This window comes from Oryzias melastigma, linkage group LG7, assembly GCF_002922805.2.
Source record: "Oryzias melastigma strain HK-1 linkage group LG7, ASM292280v2, whole genome shotgun sequence".
Taxonomy (NCBI): domain Eukaryota; kingdom Metazoa; phylum Chordata; class Actinopteri; order Beloniformes; family Adrianichthyidae; genus Oryzias; species Oryzias melastigma.
In genome coordinates this window covers 3398805-3418968 of record NC_050518.1, presented here as the reverse complement: position 1 = coordinate 3418968, position 20164 = coordinate 3398805, and the positions used below count along the sequence as shown (strand labels likewise).

At 35.8% G+C, this 20164-nt stretch overlaps 3 protein-coding genes and 1 long non-coding RNA gene across 5 annotated transcripts in view; 3 read left to right on the top strand and 1 right to left on the bottom strand.

Moving 5' to 3' along the window:
- Positions 1-3070, top strand: part of LOC112158806 (vesicle-associated membrane protein-associated protein B/C) — a gene marked incomplete in the record, with an annotated part of 4920 nt that extends 1850 nt beyond the window's left edge. The window contains 3 exon segments of the mRNA XM_024292390.2: positions 237-317; positions 645-818; positions 2635-3070. Of these exon segments, the coding sequence (XP_024148158.1) occupies positions 237-317; positions 645-818; positions 2635-2799 (420 nt within the window).
- Positions 3071-4670: 1600 nt separating this feature from the next.
- chmp4ba (charged multivesicular body protein 4Ba) lies at positions 4671-10724 on the top strand. Its single transcript, XM_024292391.2, has 5 exons — positions 4671-5016; positions 6818-6995; positions 7133-7247; positions 8651-8777; positions 9573-10724. Exons 1-5 carry the CDS (start codon positions 4833-4835, stop codon positions 9635-9637), a joined length of 669 nt encoding a protein of 222 aa, XP_024148159.1. The 5' UTR covers positions 4671-4832; the 3' UTR covers positions 9638-10724.
- On the bottom strand, positions 8566-14856 carry LOC112158809. The gene is made up of 2 exons (XR_002921369.2): positions 14485-14856; positions 8566-8774 (listed from the first exon to the last, which is right to left on the bottom strand). It is a non-coding gene; the product is annotated as an uncharacterized LOC112158809 (long non-coding RNA).
- eif2s2 (eukaryotic translation initiation factor 2, subunit 2 beta) lies at positions 14274-18781 on the top strand. 2 transcript variants are annotated; one of them, XM_024292388.2, is made up of 9 exons: positions 14274-14461; positions 15180-15363; positions 15451-15563; positions 15684-15816; positions 15888-15988; positions 16172-16320; positions 16406-16462; positions 16566-16651; positions 17507-18781. In XM_024292388.2, exons 1-9 carry the CDS (start codon positions 14447-14449, stop codon positions 17680-17682), a joined length of 1014 nt encoding a protein of 337 aa, XP_024148156.1. In that variant the 5' UTR covers positions 14274-14446; the 3' UTR covers positions 17683-18781. The 2 variants fall into 2 exon arrangements, with proteins under 2 accessions (XP_024148156.1, XP_024148157.1); XM_024292389.2 differs by having other exon boundaries at positions 14280-14461; positions 15466-15563.
- Positions 18782-20164: the final 1383 nt, after the last annotated feature.

The following is a 20164-nucleotide window of genomic DNA, read 5'->3' as shown; positions in this document are numbered from 1 at the left end:
AATAACCATTTGTGGTCTAAAACAGTTTTTTGCTCATACTTTCTGGAATAAGGTGTATTGCTAAAGCGTGATCGCCACCTAGTGGCTAAACTAAAACGCATTTTACTGAAACACATTTTACAGTACGGAAGGGTTAAAATAAACTATAACAATTATTTGATAGTACTGTTGTAACTTAAATAAATTCTACTGGCTCTTTTATTATCAGTTTATTTACTATTTGTGTTTGTTTCCAGTGGAAGGAGGCAAAACCTGAAGAACTGATGGATTCAAAGTTGAGATGTGCATTTGAGATGCCTCTAGAAAACGACAAAACTGTAAGTTCAAGTCAGCCTTCTTCTGTGTTAGCTTCAGTCAAAAATGTTTGTACATTTTTGTCCTCTTGATTATGGTTATATCTGTTTTTGCTTTGTAAATTTATCACTGCATGCTTACAAAGTGTAACTTTAAACTACAAATTAAAAATGTATTGTTTCAGTTCTAAACGTTCATATTTCAGCGTCTCGTCTTTCAGCCAGATATCACTGCCATTCATTACACGACTTGTTTGTTGGTTTGAAACTTTGTTTGCCGTCTCACTGCCTGCCTGCCGTTGGTCCCTCGTCTCCATTCATCACCACCCCGCCTTCATTTTCTCTCCACAGCATGAGGGTGAGAGCAAAAAAAATGAAACTTCCTCTACTTCTGTTAAGTCTGAGCACCAGACCAAGCAAGGCAGCGTCTCAATGGACGACGGCGAGGTTAAGAAGATCATGGAGGAGTGCAAGCGGCTGCAGATGGAGGTGCAGAGGTTACGGGAAGAAAATAAACAAATCAAGGTGAGACTTGGAAATAAAGCAGGTTTGCTTTCAGACTTCTGCTTTATTTCCCAATTCAATTATTTTTTTTAAAGCATAGCTTCTCAACTGAGGTCATCTCAAGGCACAAAAGATCATTGTATTTCGTCAGATCATTCTATTACAAAAAGACAAAATATTTGTTTTGCTTGTTTTTCTTTTAATACGAATTCTCAGTGTAATCTGTTAGACTGAAGATACTATTTATGGTATGTATGATTGTTAAGGCAATCTCCATCAAAGTTGTGGTTATTTGGGTAATTCTTATGATTTTGCTGTAACACGTGAGGAAAAAATATAGTATTTAAAAGAATATTACTCTAATATTGCTTTTTTGTTTAAAAAAAATTGAGGAATTATGCCAGGTTTTTGCAAAATCAGGGAAAGTTTTAGCTTATTTACAGGATGAGGCTTCTTGGTTTAAAGACTCACTTCAATAAATCTTTTAAGCTCTTTTAAAAGTGTCTCTTTGGTCTTTTAATTAGGACCGACTGTTGTTTTCTGGGACATAGTTACTTCAGAGCAGCAGTAGTAGCCTCTGAGTTGTGGGTGGGACTCTTGCCCCCTTCTTTCCGTCACTCACAACTGAGAGCTCTCTGTTTACATGCTCTCCCACTAGCTGACAGCCCCTAACACCCCCAACCTTACATTACTGGTGCAATAAAAATGGTGAACAATATTGACATATTATGAAGCTAATTTTACTATTTTATTCTTCTAATTTATGCTAATGCTGGCAATAGCTTTGGGTATGAGACATAGACAATTTCAGCATGTCTTACATTAAAGTAAAGCTAATTACTGTTGAAATGTTTTCTACTGTTAATCGAAGCCGCTGTTTTAGTGGTTTTAACCTTACTCCCCTTCGCTTTTTTCTCATAACCATGTCTGATCTGCGGGAAAATAAATGTAAAAAAGGATTAGAATAATTTCAAAACTGTCCAAAAATATGAAATTGACTATTTGCATGTCATTTTCTTGATCCATGCGGCCAGTGCTGAACTTTTTTCTTGGCCGCTCTTTATACCCTAAACACCCCGTAAAACAACAAATTCCCCTTAAAACAATTATATATAGCTCTAGAAGCAATTAAAATGTGTGCAGACATGCAGCAATTACATATGGCTAACATGAATTTCCATCAACTTTTGTGCTCGGTCGCTCTTAAAATATGTGCGAATAACATCAGCCATAACAGAAGCCATTAGAACAATATCTGCTGAAATGAAAGGTCGATATTTTCAATAGAATCTCCAATATTAAAGGATATCATACATTTGTATTTTGATCTGTGAACGATCTAAGAGAAGAAAACAAATACAGTTAGGTTGGACATTTGTAAAATAAATATTGTTTAAATTTCCGTTACAATTAGTAAAGTTACCTTTTATTATTTACATAAAATTGTGTTAAATAGCATTCAGTGAAAGGGTTTATTGGTTGTTGGTCTCTAAATGTGAATCTGCAATGCTTGTCGGCCTGTTCTGAATACTCCACCTTTGCACCTTGATACCTGGGAGAGTCTTCAGTAACTTTTGTGATACTGCTAAAGATAAGAGATGGATCCATGGAAAACTTCATATCATTTTATCTTTTTCTTCCTTTACAGTTTGGCATAACTTTCCATGAGTTATAAGAAGTTACGCTGTTCCTTTACCTGCTGTATCTTAGTTGCATCAAAAATTGGTGTCATCTCTATATTTTAGGAGTACTGGTACTGTAAACCTGTAAACAAAGATCCTTTTTTCCTGAAGCAAATGATGCATTTTGAGCTTTTGTGTTTTCCTCTTCATCACAGGAAGATGATGGACTGCGGAAGAGGAGGGTGACGTCCGCCGCTGCTCCTCACTCCTCCAACATGGCGATGACGGCCATGAAGGACGAAGGCCTGACCACTCGTGTCCTGGCGTTCTGCCTACTCTTCTTTGTGATTGGGGCCATTATTGGCAAGATGGTCCTGTAGAGACACAGAGGGACAGCACAGTGACAGAGCGACGGATGGACAGCGGACTCGGGAAGACGAGTGTCTATGACAGCAATGAAGATGTCTTCTGGGTTCATGTTGATCTGTTTTCCCGTTTTCTTCATAATTTAATGCAATATGTCACAAAGATATGCTTGTATGAATCATAATTGCAAGTGTTAAAGGAAAGCAAACGAAAGGCAAGTTAAAGATGGCTAACGTTTTTGTCACAGCTTTTCGCCCTTGTTTTTTGTTTTGCAAAAAAAAAAAATCTGCCTTTTCTGCTTCTTCCGTCCATCTTTCCATAATCTCCTCACACTTGCACAGGTAACAGTGATCTTTGTGGAAGTGGCTTCACTTAGCTAAATGTTAACGCTTTCATTGGTTTTTAGGTTTCAAAGTTCCACACTCATGTCCATTTTTAAGGGGCTTTGAGCAGAAATAATCTGTGCAAACCAAACTGAATCTGTTGTCTTATAAAGTTTGGTCTTGTTTTAGCCAGTAAAAGCTGTGTGTGTTTGTGTCTTTTCTGGCTTCCCACAGGAACGCTGGCATGAGTGTGTGTTGATGTTTTATGTGACAACAAAAGGTGAACTTGCAGGTTTGGGGAAAAGGAACAGTTGGTTTAAATTTAAAAAAAAGACAAACTTCCATTGCATCAGATTTCCTTCATGCAACAGAAAACCAGGAATCTGTGTTTAAAAATTGAGATTAAACCTGAATCAATGCGTTGGCTCACTTGAGCAACAAACTGTAAATCAATTTTGGAGTCATAATAAACATGACAGTAAAATACTTAGAATGGTTTTATGCTTCACTGTGATGTCTTTAATAAACATCTAAATTAGCTCTAAGATAAAGTGTTATTTTCAATAATCCGATGTTTGAAGTCTGGAGAAATTAAATAATCCAAAGATTTTTTTTTTTCCTCTCATTTTGAGTAAATAATTTGAAGATTAATTTGTTCTGTTTTCTATTCTCTTGATCATCTTTTCTGTACATAAAAGCAATTCTTTATCATTTAGAGCATCTTATTCAATCATCCAATCTGCCGTCTTCAAGTATGGCTGCATTTTTTAATGACTTTTTCTGTTTGTGAGTTAATTATTTAAACAAACTGTCTTAAGAGGGACCGTCTCCAGTTTGGTTCATCACATAAGTGTATTTTATTTCCTACAGAAAGACTTTTGTCTTATTTTTTCCATCTCTTGAATCATCCACACAACAAATTTGGATATTTGTTTTTTTCTGAAAGAGCTTGAAGGCGGAGATGATGACAGCTGAACTGTGCTTACACCACATGAAAGGAAAAAAATAGCAAAAGGTGCTTCAGATTACACATACAGTCACACCCAAATTATCCCACTTATTGGATACTCTTTTGTATGTAAAATGAAAATACTCCATGCTGTCAAAGTTATTAACATACTGTATTAAATAAAGAACGTAACTGAACAACCATGGATCATGTAGCAACATAATTAAAGTTATATGAACCCCACAAACAAGTTCTCTGAATTTCTTTTTAGGCTAAATGTGTATTTGGAGACCCAGACATGGCCCCAAAGGAGTTTGGCTTGATTAGGCAATATCACAATTTTTTTTTTTTTTTTTTAATGATTTAAAGTTACAGTTCAATGAAAATCCATTTCCTAATCAATGTATATATGAATTTAATTTGTTTATTACTTCATACATATAATTTTAAGGTTTTACAAGAATTTTTAATGCTAATTTTTAATGTTTGCTTATAAAACATTTTTATTTTATTGTCAAATTCGATTTTGTCGAATTGATGTAGTTATTTCAGTCTTCCAGCAGGTGGCGACAAAGGGCGCTACTTTTGGAGGAACGCCCACTCCCATCCTCCTGGATACGTCATTGGGCCTAATCTAGGAAGTAGAGAAACATCAACAATCCGGAGGGCAAGGACTAGCCTAGACTGAAGATAGAATTTATTAGGATAAACTAACCAATTTGCTTTAGTTTTGTTGGATACTTCTATATTAAAGGGTAGTTTTAATATCTTAGAAATGTCATTGTTTGGTAAGATATTTGGTGGAGGAGGTAAAGGAGGAAAGGGACCCAGTCCGCAAGAGGCGATCCAGAAACTCCGAGAGACGGAGGAGATGCTAACGAAGAAACAAGAGTTTTTAGAGAAAAAGATTGACCAGGAACTACAAATTGCCAAGAAAAATGGAACGAAAAACAAGAGAGGTGAGACATCAAGTCGCGGTTTTCATTTAGTCTTCCGACTTTCTTTGGGAATGTCACGTCAAACAGCAAAAGCTCGGTGTTAGCACGTTAGCTTGTTTGGCTAAGTTGTTGGAAACTGTTGTCATTCCTGTCCTCCTACTCGGAAATAAAGTGTTACGGCATCGATTAATGGACATATTTTTTGTGATTGTTAATCATTTTTGCGGCCTTAATTGTACTTTTGTCGTCTGATTTTTGTGAAAATCATAATGGGTTAGGTGTGGCGCAGCTTCAACAAGGTGGTGATAAAACACTAACAACTGTATCGACTCACCTTATGATATCATGGATTGCGTAATGGGTTTTCCTCCGTTAGTTGCTGAGGTGTTCCCATCTTTACTTGGACTTCCAAAAAGAAAAACTATTCCATGATCAGCTTTGATTTTTGCATTATTTCACATATTTAAAAAACAAAATCATTTAAGCTCCTTTTAATGTTGCCAAAATGACATTTCTTTTACTATTTGTTTTAATCTGAGGATGCTGGTAAAAACTGAAGCCTTTTTTCCAGTCAGGATCAATGTTTTCTTTAGTTGTGATGGGGTTTTGCACATTAAAAGTAATAAATATTTGGTCTATAAGCATTGAAAAGCCCCACTGTTTATTTTATTTAAATAAACCTATTCAAAACTATTTAAACCTTTTCTCACTCCTAAAAAAATCTGCATTTATTCCACTAATTTAACAGCATGAATTTCCCCCCTGATGGCACTGCAGTTTTTTCCCTTTGTCATGTCCAGTTAAGTGTTATTATTTGATACAGATTCACTAGAAACTCTGTTTTTTTCTGCAGCTTAGATCATGAAAAATTGGAACTACAAGATTTAAGATCACGTTACTCTCCACTGATTGAACATCTATAACTCATTAACTTAAACTAGTCCTGCAGTCCAAAGAAGAAACATCTAAGTTTTTATTTTAGTTACTCTCTTTTTAATGTGGGTATTATAATTTAGGCTTAATTCTAATTTTAAAATGACTGCAAGGTTATAAAAAGATCATTTTCCTACCCGTGAAAATAGATTACAGTAGAAATTCAAAGTTAAATGATAAATCATTTGACTTTTTACAAGACACTGCAGTGTTTTTTTTGTTATTGCATTATTTATGTAGTAACATATTAACATTTTTTTGTCTATTATATTAATTTTCAGGATTTTTAAACCGATGCAAATTTATCTTGGCCACACATAATATGTGCACATTGCTGCATATCCTGTACCTTTTTTAAGTGCGTCCAACACTGAATTTTTTTGTTGGCCACACGTAGTTGAAGTCCCATTAGTTGTCACGGACCTAGGTATGTAAAATTTGCTCTCCACATTTGACCCATCCCCTAGGGGAGTGGTGAGCTGCAGACACAGCTGCACTCAGGAACCTTTTGGTGGTTTAATCCTAGCCAAACCCCTCTTTTGGGTTCATGTCCCCAGGAAAAAAAAATACATATTTAGAAAATGACATGCAAATTGTCACATTCTTTCTAATATTGATATAATTGATCTATGTATTTAGCAATTTTATAATGGTATGAGTTGATTCGATTAACAATTTCCCTCAGACAGATCGATCTGGTTGGATCATAGGAATATTTATAAGTGAATTAATCGTTACACCTATAGAAATTATCCATTGTGATTTGAGATCAGCTTAATTATTAATCATACAAATATAAAGCCTATGTGAGTAGTTTGATTGTCCCTGAGTTACACTAAAGTAAGCTTTTTTATTTTTGTGAATCACTGAATATTTTCTTTTTCTTTAGCGGCTCTTCAGGCTTTGAAAAGAAAGAAGCGGTACGAAAAGCAGCTCGCCCAGATCGACGGCACGCTCTCCACCATCGAGTTCCAGAGGGAGGCTCTGGAGAACGCCAACACAAACACAGAAGTGCTCAAAAACATGGGCTTTGCTGCCAAGGCCATGAAGTCTGCACATGAAAACATGTAAGGAGCAGCGCTGTTCAAGAACCTGACAGACTGAACTGCAATCCAGACTATAAGAAAGTTCTGTTGACATTTGGGCCACACCCATTGGTTAGAAAACGTAGGAATGACTTGTGCTCCTCGTGTTATAATTTCAGGGACATCGACAAAGTTGATGACCTGATGCAGGACATTACAGAGCAGCAGGAGCTGGCTCAGGAGATCTCTGACGCCATCTCTAAACCTGTAGGTTTTGGAGAGGAGTTTGATGAGGTGAGTGAGGCTTTTCTTTCTGTTTCTGTTGAGTCTTTACTGCTTTGTTACTGATACCTGCTTTAAACTGTATTTCTTAGACACTATCAAAAATTAAATTAGGATGCACGGAAAAATCTTAAGTTATTTAGTGTAGCTTTTTAAAAAATATTTTCAGTTGTGATGTGTGTGGCATCAGTTGTGATTTTCACAAGATTTTCTGGCTGACTTATTAGAAGTATTTGCCATGTTTTGTTCCTTACCAGGCTGCACTCACTTTATCCTCCTTTGACTGCCTTTAGTCTTTAACTGTCAAACCAGACATGCTGTGGAGCAGTTCTGTCCAACTCTGATCTTCAGGATCTACCACCCTGCCTGTTTCCCAGCTCTCTCCGCTCTGCTCGCTACCAATTACCTGGGTCAGGTGTTTTAAGCCAATCAGAATGTAGAGGACTTGGGGAGCTACAAAACAAGCAGGGTGGTTGATTTTGAGGACCAGGGTTGGGTCTGATTTGGAGGTTTCTTCTCCACGAGTTAGATTAACCACAATTGATGAGATTCAGGCTATGTCAGAATTCCTTCACTACTCACTTCATTTGTAGTGCTGTCCGAATCCAGGGCTATGTCCGAAACATTGATGGTTTATTGAAAAATTACACATAAATACATTTTTTTCACACAAAAAATTCAAACACAATGCATTGTGGTCTAAGTTTGCCAATATAGAGGGCATCAATGCATTGTTGCTTTTCGCAAAGAATTCTGGGAAATATCTAGGTCACTCGATTTTGGAATTGTAGATTCGGACAGCACTACAAAACGGTAAACGCACTAAATAGTGAGTAGTGAAAGAATTGGGACATAACCTACATTTCTAAAATCAATTCTCCAATAAATTACCCAGAGGTCTGCAAAAACAGTGTGCATCAATGCTCACTAGATTGGTGAATATAGACCACAATGCATTGTGTTTAGAACAGTTATTGCAGAAAATGTATTTTTTTTAAATAAACCATCAATGTTTTAATTATCAGAACAAAGTGGCGTCCATCATAAACAGACATCGTAAAATGCTCGTATTGGTTAGAATTTTCCCTTTGTGAAACCAGTGACATCATATTTGCTGTTTAATAAAAAAGAAAAAAACTAGTGAGCATGGTATCTGAATTGCTTTAAAAGTCAATAGATAGTCCTGCACTATATAGTTTATTAGTAGTTGGGGATTAGGGAGAGAAATTGGACATAGAATAGAATAGAACAGAACAGAATAAGTCTTTGTTATACTAATCTATCCATCTTTTTGTATTATAGCTCAGTATTGAACAATAAAAAAACAATAAATGGTGCATCTTTTATAGGAAGTATTTGTAGCCATTTCTTTGTGGTGGTTTGTGTTGTTTGGTGTTGACCGCGTTCTCTCTCAGGACGAGCTGTTGGCAGAGCTGGATGAGCTGGAACAGGAAGACCTGGACGCAAGTCTTCTGAAGATCGGAGGACCGGAGAACGTCCCTCTCCCCAACGTGCCTTCAACTTCATTACCTTCCAGACCTGGTAAAAGACAAAAAATAACTTACCTTTCAAATTGAGTTCGTTTTTGGGAAAAAAAAGTTGGGTTTCTAATTTAAAACTATTTAGAGGAAATTTAAAAAGTCTGTATGATTATAGGGATTTAGTGGTGCTGTTTTTAGGACAGTTAAGGTGCGTTCACAAGGGATGCAGCCAGTATGGCGAGTTGTTAAATTTCAATGTTAAGTCAATGTACAGACGTGATCTGAGGTCCTATGACGCAATTTTGGCGTCAGTCGTGGTACAGTACGTCAACCAATCAGGGACTCAGCTTTGGGCATGTGATATTTTCCGTCACGAGATTAGTAGGTAAAAAATAAATAAGCTCCGGTGCCCAGGCTCCAGCAGAGGAAGTGAGCACTGCTGGCAGACTGAGAGCCGCCACGGGTGCCGTTGTAGTGCGTGTGATCGCTCCAGCTCCGTGTTCTTATGATGTTTCTCTTATTTTTATCGAGACAAAAATAGGAAAATCCTCCACTTTTTTTTTTTTTCTTCCTTCTTGGGTTAATGCTTAAACTGATACACAGACAGACGTAAGTAACGTCGTAAACAGCCGTGAAATTGCCAAAATACACCACATCTGGAGAGACTGAAGGATCTGGTGAAACCAGACACGATGATGTGCTTGCCGGCGCCTCTGTAATTGCTTTCTGATGTTTCAAGTGAATCACTCAGACGTGCTTAGTCATTGCAAGAGCTCGAGGTTTTAGATGAACAGATGCAAGCACCTTGTGAGGCTGAGAGAACTTCCTAACCCTCTCCTTTCATCTTCCATCACAGCCAGGAAAGAAGAAGACGAGGATGACATGGAGGACCTGCAGCGCTGGGCAATGGAAGCTATGTAACTACAGTGTACCGGCATTGGAGAAAGAAGAAGAAGAAGCAGTTGTTGGAAATATTTGGACTGATAAGATGTTAAGTGTTTTTGTGTCTGAGGAGAGTTTGCTGTGTACTTCATGTAACACTACAAATAAGCAACAATGCTGTAGTCCTCCTTTTCTCGTCCCTTATTCAAGTCTAGGCTGGTGGTCGCTCAGAGCACACAAGCCAGGCGAGGTCGGTTTGTTTCAACTCCGTTGGTGTACCTTTTAAAAGCCACCTAGTTTGTTTTTGTTTTGCCTTCAAACCTAAAATATCTTATTTAAAAAGTTATGATTTATATGTACCGTGCAGAACCGCGGCAGCAGGATTCAAAAGGCTTGGGCTCTATGCTGAGACGTGATGTCGAAAACATGACTGGAGGATGAAGGAAAGAGTGGAAAATATTACCAGAACCTTTCTAATTGCGATATTAAAGTTGCTGTACGGTTTAAGGGGGGAAAAAACTCAGCATAAAGGAAGGATGCATGGGGTGAAGAATATCTACAGCTGTGTTGCTCTCTGCTTCGCTTCTTTCCACAACTTCATCCACTTCTCTTCAAAAAGGCATTCTCACCAACTGTATTTGTAATTTGGTGTAAATATCCCAAATGTGTATTTTTTATGTACAGTAATTCTGCTGCCATTGAGAGGGTCAGGTGAGGGTAGTGTGAAGCATGCAAGAATGAGAAGTCACAATACAAATCACATCGCACGGCTAGACAGAATGATGTTTAACCCCTTTATCCTACTTTGTCTCAGTCCCTTTCTTAGGGGTTTCATTTGAAAATTGTATATTGTTTGACAAAGTAATAATAATAATAAACAACATCACACCTTATTAACTATCCAGAGGAAAATTGTGATTCATGAAAGCTCTGTCACTCTAATGTTTGCATTTTGGTGTTAAAGGAGTTGACTCGTTTGGTTTTTCAATGTCATGATGTCTGTTTTTTACATAGGAAAAAAAAGCAGAATGCAGACATACAGACAAGCATGTTTGCCTTTCTTAACTTTATCCAGATGATAATATTATTTGCAAATCATTAAAATGTTTCCACTTCTTTTACCATAGTTGAAGTTTTATGTCATTTTTTTCTGCAATCAGTTTAATTTTGCTATGAATTACTAATGAAAAATATTTTTCAGATGAAGATTAAGTTGGGAAATGCTTATCAATTTCTAAGTGTTCAGTTCAACCGGCTTTTTAGGCACATTTGGTTTTAAAAATATCGAATTCATACATTCTACTTGAAGTTTCACATATAATTCTTAAGCACAAATTGTATATGGTATATTTCTTAGATAAAACAGTAGTGTTTAACAGAATCCCTGCAGATATTTTCTGGTTTAATAGTTTGTAAAACTTCCACATATATGGACAAAAGTTACAGGGTGGTGTCTGACAAAAGAAGGTATATTTTTTTACATAAATCCAGCCTAAAACTGTTTGTACATCCCTCCAAGTGTTTAAAAAACATTCTTTTAAGCATCATTTAGGAAAACATAAAAAAGAAACAAGTAAGTTTTACAAGTCTTCTTAGAACCAAAAATGTTAAAAGCTCATGACGTACTACACGTTATAGAAGCACAAATCAAATATGATAAATAGATTTAGTTTGTTATTTGAATAAGAGCCAACACTTTTTATTTACTTGTTGAATTAGTTGTAAAACATTCAGAAGGCACTTTATAAACTTGATTCCAAATATTTGAGTTCTAAGGAAGACAATTAGCTCAGCGCCATTTTTTTAAATTAAATGTTAATTAAAAAAAACGTGTATGACCAAAGCGTGAATGCCTAGGGATATGACAAAAAGAAGAAAAAAATATAGATGTATACAGCCAAAGTACAGGAACATCACATAAGAAAGCAAACAACAAAAAATAACAACAATGAGCTTCAGCTTTTATACAAAAAATATATATTGTGGGAGTAACAATAAATCGATTTACCGATGAATCAATTTCTATTCCTATGATCCAACCAGATCGATCTATCTGAGGCAGAATCGACCCATACAATTTTTACAAATGGTTTCAGAATGAGATAAATCAGTTATCAAATTGATGTTGGAAAATACTATTTGTATTGAGACGTGGTAGGTTAATTTTACTATAAAGTAAAAACGACCAAGTACCATCACAGCAGACGACACACAGAAAAATGATCAACCCATCATTACAGTCCAATGTGTGGAAATAATAAAGATTACAAAGCTGTGACCATACTGTGTGGTAGAATCATCTAATAATGTTCAGTTTGTATCATTTTTGTGTGGAAAAACAACAGTGGACTCAACTTGTTCTTGTTTGTACACAGATTTAATATTCACCTAAATGAACTTGCAAGAAATACAAGGAATCTGGAAAACTGTACTGTTCAGTACCAGATATTTATTTGTGATTCACACTGGTTAAATTTTTTTATCCAATATTGACTATGAATCGAATTGTCAGCCACAAAAAGTCGAAATGAATCACTAAACCCCTAAAAATTTATCTTTTCAAAAATTACATCTGTGGAAATTGTCTTTTTTTGTGTTTTAATTTGTTTGATTATTTCACCATACTGCATCAAGTCATTCAAAAGTGTTCAAAATTATGTGTGGGGTTTGAACATTTCCTTTTCTGAAGATAACATTTCCCCCAAAACCAAATCATTTGTGTTATAAAATAAAGTTACAATCCATGTCATCATTATAACAACACAAAATTAAGCTTGGTTGTTTTTCAAGTGTTATAACTAATATAATTTTCAACATCATTCCAAAATATATTTATATACAATTCACTAACAATTAACAAGTTGTCTCCTTGTGTGATCCATGAAATGTAAAGTAAAGAGAAGAGAAAAAAAAATCACTTTTTTTTAATAACTAGTTGGATAAATATATATTTTGGTAAATCAACTGTTCAATAACCACAAACAATTAATGTCTTATAGTTGTCTCCTTGTGTGATCCATGAAATGTACACGACAAATCCATTTCCAGAACAAATTTGCCCAAAAATATTTTATAGAACATATAACATGTTTTTTTTTTTATTACACTTCCTTTATTTTGTCACCTCAAAAGTATTTAAAAAGCTAGATTTTATCTCAGTTTATACACCTCAATTTTGAATGGAATAAAATCAAGTTGTGGGTAAGGTTCTATTATATAAAGGATTTCTTGTGTGTTTTTATTGTAACCTATACAAATACATGAATCCACATCATCAAAGAAGATAGTCTGACTAATGGAACTGTATTGTCATTTCCTCTAAAAAGTTGCATCAGTTTGGTATTACATCAACTGTTTCACATTCTTCGGGTGAAGCTTTGATGCCAAATTGAAAAATATATATATACTCACATGTTTAGAAATATCGATGAGAATTTAAGTTATCAAACCAAAATGATTCAGTTTGACTAATGAATCAGTAGTATCATTTATTTTTAAAAGTTGCATCAGTTTGGTTGCTGTTGCATCAAATTTTGATACATATTCTTGAGGTTAATCTGTAAGATGATAAAACCGATCTGAAAGATCATCTTCATAATTTAAAAAAATCAAAGACATCTTATGGCTTTTTTCCAGTAGTTTAACATATCCTTAATTACTTAACTTAAAAATAAAGCATTCGGTAGCAAATGACAACATTTTTAAGTCTGACCTGAGTTATTCTCGGGGAATGACTCAGGTCAAACTAATCTGCATTATTATTTCTCCTAAAAAATTGCAACAGTTTAGTTGGTGTTACATTATAGATACAGTTGCACACACTTCAAGTGAAGCTGGAATACGAAATTTTGGACAGAAAAAAAATCACTTTTTTTATAATTAGTTGGATAAATATATTTTTTGGTAAATCAACTGTTCAATAACCACAAACAATTAATGTCTTATAGTTGTCTCCTTGTGTGATCCATGAAATGTACACGACAAATCCATTTCCAGAACAAATTTGCCCAAAAATATTTTATAGAACATATAACATGTTTTTTTTTTTATTACACTTCCTTTATTTTGTCACCTCAAAAGTATTTAAAAAGCTAGATTTTATCTCAGTTTATACACCTCAATTTTGAATGGAATAAAATCTAGTTGTGGGTAAGGTTCTATTATATAAAGGATTTCTTGTGTGTTTTTATTGTAACCTATACAAATACATGAATCCACATCATCAAAGAAGATAGTCTGACTAATGGAACTGTATTGTCATTTCCTCTAAAAAGTTGCATCAGTTTGGTATTACATCAACTGTTTCATATTCTTCAGGTGAAGCTTTGATGCCAAATTGAAATATATATATATATATATATATGTATATATATACTCACATGTTTAGAAATATCGATGAGAATTTAAGTTATCAAACCAAAATGATTCAGTTTGACTGATGAATCAGTAGTATCATTTATTTTTAAAAGTTGCATGAGTTTGGTTGCTGTTGCATCAAATATTGATACATATTCTTGAGGTTAATCTGTAAGATGATAAAACCGATCTGAAAGATCATCTTCATAATTTAATTTTTTTTGACTAATTTGTATATTCACAGATGTAAGTACGGTTATCAAAATCCAGTTTTCATTCATTTTTTATTATGATGAAGTTTTTTTCCTCTTTTTTGTAGTTTTTGTTGGATGACGTCTGCCATGTGCCGTCGCAAAGGAAAGACGTCGAAATACCTCCTCTTTGCGCTTGCGCACTGTGGTCCATCGCTGATGCAAGAAATTTTACGCGGAGATCTGAGGCTGGTCGAAGGATAAATAGTTCTCCGACTTGTATCTTTTTCAGTCTGCAAACATGTCAGGAGACGAGGTGAGTCGTTTTTGATTACCAACCATTATTCGCTGTCACTGCCGTGACTTTTGGGACGCGGTTCGCTGAACTTCAGGAGCAGATTGGTGTTGAGGTTGGGCCTGGCTCCACACGGTCCCCCCACCCTGGCAGCGGCAGCTCTCACATGGTTGCAGCCGGGCTAACCGCGGCCCACACATACGAATTAAACAAGGAAACGCCAAGTTAATCGCTTTCTGATAAATATTTAATGTATTCGTACTTCTGGAACCGTAACCGTCGAAGGGACTAGCTAACTGAAAAAGAAAATAATAATAATAATGTTAGCTAGTTAGTGAAACGCGCGAGGCTAACCGCCAGTCACTCTTGTTAGCAAGTCCAAGCTACCCCGACTGTTCTTTGAGGAACAGAGTGATGACATAACTAATTGAATTGTATCCGTTTTGCGTTTTGAATAAGTTAATAAACTAATTTAGATAACAAAGTTACTACAATTGTTCTGCCATGATATAAACCAATAATCGACATTCTTATTGATGACAGGAGGAAACTCACTTAGTCTGCAATATTATATAGGAAGTCAAGTAGTTGGAAAAATAATCCTGATTTAACCCGGAAACATCCATGTTCAGTAATTTTATGCAGCTGCTCTGCATGTAAATGTAAAGCTATATCAGTTCGTATGTCATGTAAGCATAATGACTGTGTCCTGTTTTTTCCCCTCTCCTCTCATTTGCAGATGATTTTTGATCCAAACATGACCAAGAAGAAAAAGAAGAAGAAGAAGCCTTTCATGGTGGATGAGGAAGGTGGAGAGGGCGCTGGAGGAGAAGAGGCCAAAGAGGGGGAAGCAAAGGAGGTCGACCCAGAGGTTGGAGAGGATAAAGAAGTGGATATAGATGAAGATGAAAGCAGAAAGAAAGGTTAGAAGAATGATTTTTTTCAAACTAGACTTCACTTTTATGAATTGTTATCGAGATGTTCAATGCACAGTACTTACTTGACATCAGTTAAATTTCTTCTAGAGCCATCGGATGATGTTACTGACCTGAACTTTACCAACCAGAAGAAAAAGAAGAAGAAACCTAAAAAGAATTTTAATGATTTAGAAGAAGGATTGAAGGTGAGTTACTTCTAAACCTCGAGTTTTCTTTTTCTCCAACCAGTACCATCTTCTTAAGGGTTTTTTATTCTATATAAATACATGTTCCTCTCTTTGTTCCTGGTCAATCGTAAAAACCAGGAATTGCAAATTGAAGGCGAGCAAACAAAACCGCAAGAGGACGACATGGATTTGGTACTTCCAACAAAAAAGAAGAAGCCAAAGAAACCCGATATGGATGAAGGCGGCAGAGAGCTTTTGGAAAACGATGAAGGTAGAAATCAATTCCTGTTGTTGGTCACATGAACAAAAAGAAGCAGTTTGTGATTTTGATTTTGTCCGCAGCACTGGATGATGATGAGGGCAAGATCAGCGATGGGATTTCTTTCAGTTCCTCTTCAGGACCTGCCTGGGCTGGCTCAGAAAGGGATTACACTTATGATGAGGTAACATTTATCCAGAATAAACAGATATGTTCTGCAAATCTTGTTATTCATACCCTCAAGTGGACAATATAATGACATCAAACCACTTAAAATCTAAAAAAAAAAAACGAATTTCACAATCACTGTTCACTGTATGATCTTACCCTGTTTTTAACTAGATTCTCAAACTCGTGTCTCTTTCAGCTCTTAAACAGAGTCTTCAACATCATGAGAGAGAAGAACCCAGACATGGTGGCTGGAGAGAAGAGGAAGTTTGTGATGAAGCCTCCTCAAGTGGTCCGAGTGGGAACCAAAAAAACCTCTTTTGTCAACTTCACAGACATCTGCAAACTGTTAGCCTCCTTCTTTACTGTTTTTTGCTCACCTTTTTTTTTTTTTTAATTTGACTAAAACTGGCGTGTTACTTGTTTAACACAGGTTGCATCGTCAGCCTAAACATCTCCTCGCTTTTCTGCTGGCTGAGCTGGGAACAAGGTATCCTGAAAGCATAAACTTAGTATACTTTTTTTTTTTTTAATACAAACCATGTTTTATGTCAGTTTTCTTAAAACAATATTTTGTTTTTGTCTATAAACAGTGGCTCTATAGATGGAAATAATCAGCTGGTGATCAAAGGCAGATTTCAACAGAAACAAATTGAAAATGTGTTAAGAAGATACATCAGTAAGTATGAAGTTTATATTTCATTACAGCTGACTTAACCCTTTTACACCAGAGCTTTAGCTCCAGTGTTAATTATCTTTCAACTGTTGTAATTCTTCAACCATTTACGAAGGTAATATAATTCCAGTGGAATCTGAAGTGGAGAAAAGCGGGCTGATATGCTACACTTTATGTTACAATCACAAATGGGGAGGCATCGGCAGAATCTTCCAAGTTTTTTTTGTTTGTTTTTTGATCAATGTCAACTTTTAGAGAAAAATTGTCAAGTTGCTGTAAAATGTTAACTTTTATGGCCATAATGCGACGTTTTAAACAAACAAACAAATAAAAGCCACTGACTCCTCCCAAATGCCGCCATGTGGCCACCTGCAGAATTTGCTGAAGAACTTGCATTTGGGTCACCGCTCTGTGGCATTTGGGGATATGTCACTGCCTGTTCTCACACTCAACGTGCATTAGATAATACTGCTGTGGAGAAAAGTGACTTTGTGCAGCTATGCATTAGTTAACGTTAGTAATGTGTTGCATATCAGTGACTGCCTATAGTTACAAAAACCTTTCAGAATTAACCCACTTAGCGGTGATTGCATAAACAGTCAATAAGCTGCGGTCTGTCATATAGCGCGTGTTATTTAGGTGTCACAGAATGTAAAAGCATGAGCAATTTGAGTTACTGATAGGGAAATACATGTGATTAGCTGCTGCAGTGTGTGATTGGTGGCTAAGCATTTTGCTGTTTATAAATCAGGAAATTGACTAAATTTAGGTCTTGTTGTGAGTTTCCAACATTACCTAAATTAAAAATCACTTTCTTTGTACATTAAATAACAAATACATGTTTTCTCATTTCTGCAGAGGAATATGTGACATGTCACACCTGCCGCTCTCCAGACACCATCTTGCAGAAGGACACTCGTCTTTATTTCCTGCAGTGCGAGACGTGCCACTCCCGCTGCTCCGTGGCTAGCATCAAGGCCGGCTTCCAGGCTGTGACTAGCAAGAGAGCACAGCTCCGCGCCAAAGCCAACTGAAGGCCATCGATACCGGGCTCCCCGTCCTCTCTTGGCTTCTTTTTTTCTTTGAAGAATTTCCGAAGCTGAGGGGGGGCGAATGCCCTCCTTGATTTACTAAAAAGACTCTCTGAATCGAACTGTGGGAGAGTTTGGCTTTAGTTGTCATTGCTGGACCAGGCATCGTGTGGAGAGAGAATGTATCTAAACCAGTTTGGGTAAAGGCAGCATAAGCAGATGATGTTTGCCACATTCATTTAGATTGAACGCATTCTGTTTTTTTTTTTTTTTGTTTGGCTGATGGACTCAAATTTCCTCATTTGCTGTGATTCTTGTTTTCTTCAAGAAAAACCTGAATAACCCATTTTGAATCCTTTCGTTCTTCTCCCACTTCACACAAAAGACAAACATTTCTGAAAAAAAGAACATTTTACCACAGAGTTAGTCCAGTTTTGTTCATTTACTGACATGACAGAGCTCTGTTACTTCGATAAATGAAAACAAGATTTTTAATCATTGTTGAATAATTCCAAGTCTCCCAAGCTGCAGTTCAGTTGTTCTACTGACAGACTCAGTTTTACAGCTTTCAGTGAAGTGCACCACCTTACAAGACTTCTGCTGAGGTGGAGACTTGATGATAAACCTGCATGGAGTGGCTGTGTTCAGAAAGAACTTGTAATGTGCTGTGTACTTTTTGACTACTCTTGTAGCATTGCTGATTTTTAAAGAAAGTAAACTGATTTTATTAGAACAACTTGGGGGAAAAAAATCAATGTTTTCCGAATTATTATTTTTTTTTCACTTGAAGGCAGTTTAATAGATAAAAGCATTGAGGGCAGGGGGTGTTCTGAAGAGAGACAAATTATTCTGATGCAAGCTATTCTTCATTAGGTTAAAAAAAAATGCATCAGTTTATTCACCCATCCATTTTCTAAATCTGCTTCATCCCTTTCAGGGTCTCGGGGTTTCTAGAGCCTCACCTGGCTACTATTGGGAAAAGGCAGTTTTTTCACCATCTAAATTGACTCAAAAATCTGTGTTTGACAGTAATGGCAAAAAAAATGGTTTGAACTTGTTTTAAAACTTTGTTTTTACATAAATAAAATGTTCTCTTGCTCTACCTTCTCCATTTACTGCAGCAAACAATCTTTTTAAAACTTATAGGAGGAATTCAGGGTTTAATCTGCAGTTCTGTTTCTTGTGGCCTTCTGAGTATTTTCAAGTGAAAGTACTTTTTTTTTTTTTTCCTGGTGCTTGGTAACATACAAACCTTCACCCAGTGTTGTGTGCTAGTTAAGACTCATTTTCAGCCCACCACATTTTTAATTATTTGTGATTCAAAATATCTTACTTTTACATTTTTACCTATTCATTTAAAAATAATCTGCATCAATGAAAATGTGTTATTTTCACATTTGAAATTCCATCCACTAATCAAGCCGTGGGTGGAAATGGATAACATGCGATTTGGGGGAGGAACATTTTGGGTATTACCGTGTAGGTTGAAGAGGTGAAAAGGAAAAAGAGACTTGGGTGGAAACTTATCGAAAGGGTGAGTAGATGCAGTTTTGTCCGTCTAGCTGGGCTTCAGATGCTGTCCAGAATCCTAGTGGAATAAAAATTAAAATGAAAAGTAATGTAAATGTAGAAAATTTAACTTTTGGTGCATCAGGTGCATTTTATAACGACTTTAAATGTGTGTTTAGGGAGAGGTATTGTTGTAATGGGGATATAATGGCTTTTTAGATACAAAAAAACATCCTGTGGTTTATATTAAAAAGAAAACATACCTGAGCTTTCCATTCAAATTTCAATCAGTAAAAGGCTTAAAATGTTATTTTGGAATTTAAAATGTGCCTTTTTTATCATTGAGATATTTTTTTTTCTCTTTAATGCTCTGATATCAAATATGATAAATTACTTGATGAGGAATCCTCACAATTCTGGTTAGAGGCTAGAAATAAATGATTAGTTCACATGACTGGACCTCAAAGGGAAAAAATATCCATTCAAGATACATACATTGTTCAGGTTTAGATTTTTAGCTGTGATATACTAGTATTGTCTGAACTACATTTAATAAGGAATAGTACACGTTTTTTGAAATCCACATATATGCTAGATTTTCCAACTGAATGTTTCAAGTCTTAATTCACTGGAAAAAGTTTATAATTTAATAATTTTTGTCTAATAAATAGCTCACCAGCTGTTTTTGTGCATCCAGCTTGGTTTAAAATCGGACTTTCTTCCCCTGAACAACTCTCTTGTTGAACATAATAAAACATAATTAGGACCAATGATTTGTATCTGTAAATTATTTTAGAATTCAGGAAGTTTATCAGAACTTTGAAAAGTCAAATTCACATAAAAAAAAAATCTGACAAGAACCAGATGGTTGAATCACTGGGGAAAAAGTAGTTTGTGTTCTATCCAGTTGTTTGCAGCCATTAGATACTTCTAATTGGTGGCAATAGGTTTAAAGCAAGAAATCCTATGTGTGGAT

Excerpts from the sequence above, each read along its gene's own strand:
- chmp4ba (XM_024292391.2), top strand. The coding sequence starts at position 4,833 with ATGTCATTGTTTGGTAAGATATTTGGTGGAGGAGGTAAAGGAGGAAAG. Across the intron at positions 5,017-6,817 it reads TGGAACGAAAAACAAGAGAG|CGGCTCTTCAGGCTTTGAAA; the intron begins GTGAGACATCAA and ends CTTTTTCTTTAG. Across the intron at positions 7,248-8,650 it reads TTGGAGAGGAGTTTGATGAG|GACGAGCTGTTGGCAGAGCT; the intron begins GTGAGTGAGGCT and ends GTTCTCTCTCAG.
- eif2s2 (XM_024292388.2), top strand. Across the intron at positions 15,364-15,450 it reads AGATGAAAGCAGAAAGAAAG|TTAAATTTCTTCTAGAGCCA; the intron begins GTTAGAAGAATG and ends ACTTGACATCAG. Across the intron at positions 16,321-16,405 it reads TTCACAGACATCTGCAAACT|GTTGCATCGTCAGCCTAAAC; the intron begins GTTAGCCTCCTT and ends TGTTTAACACAG.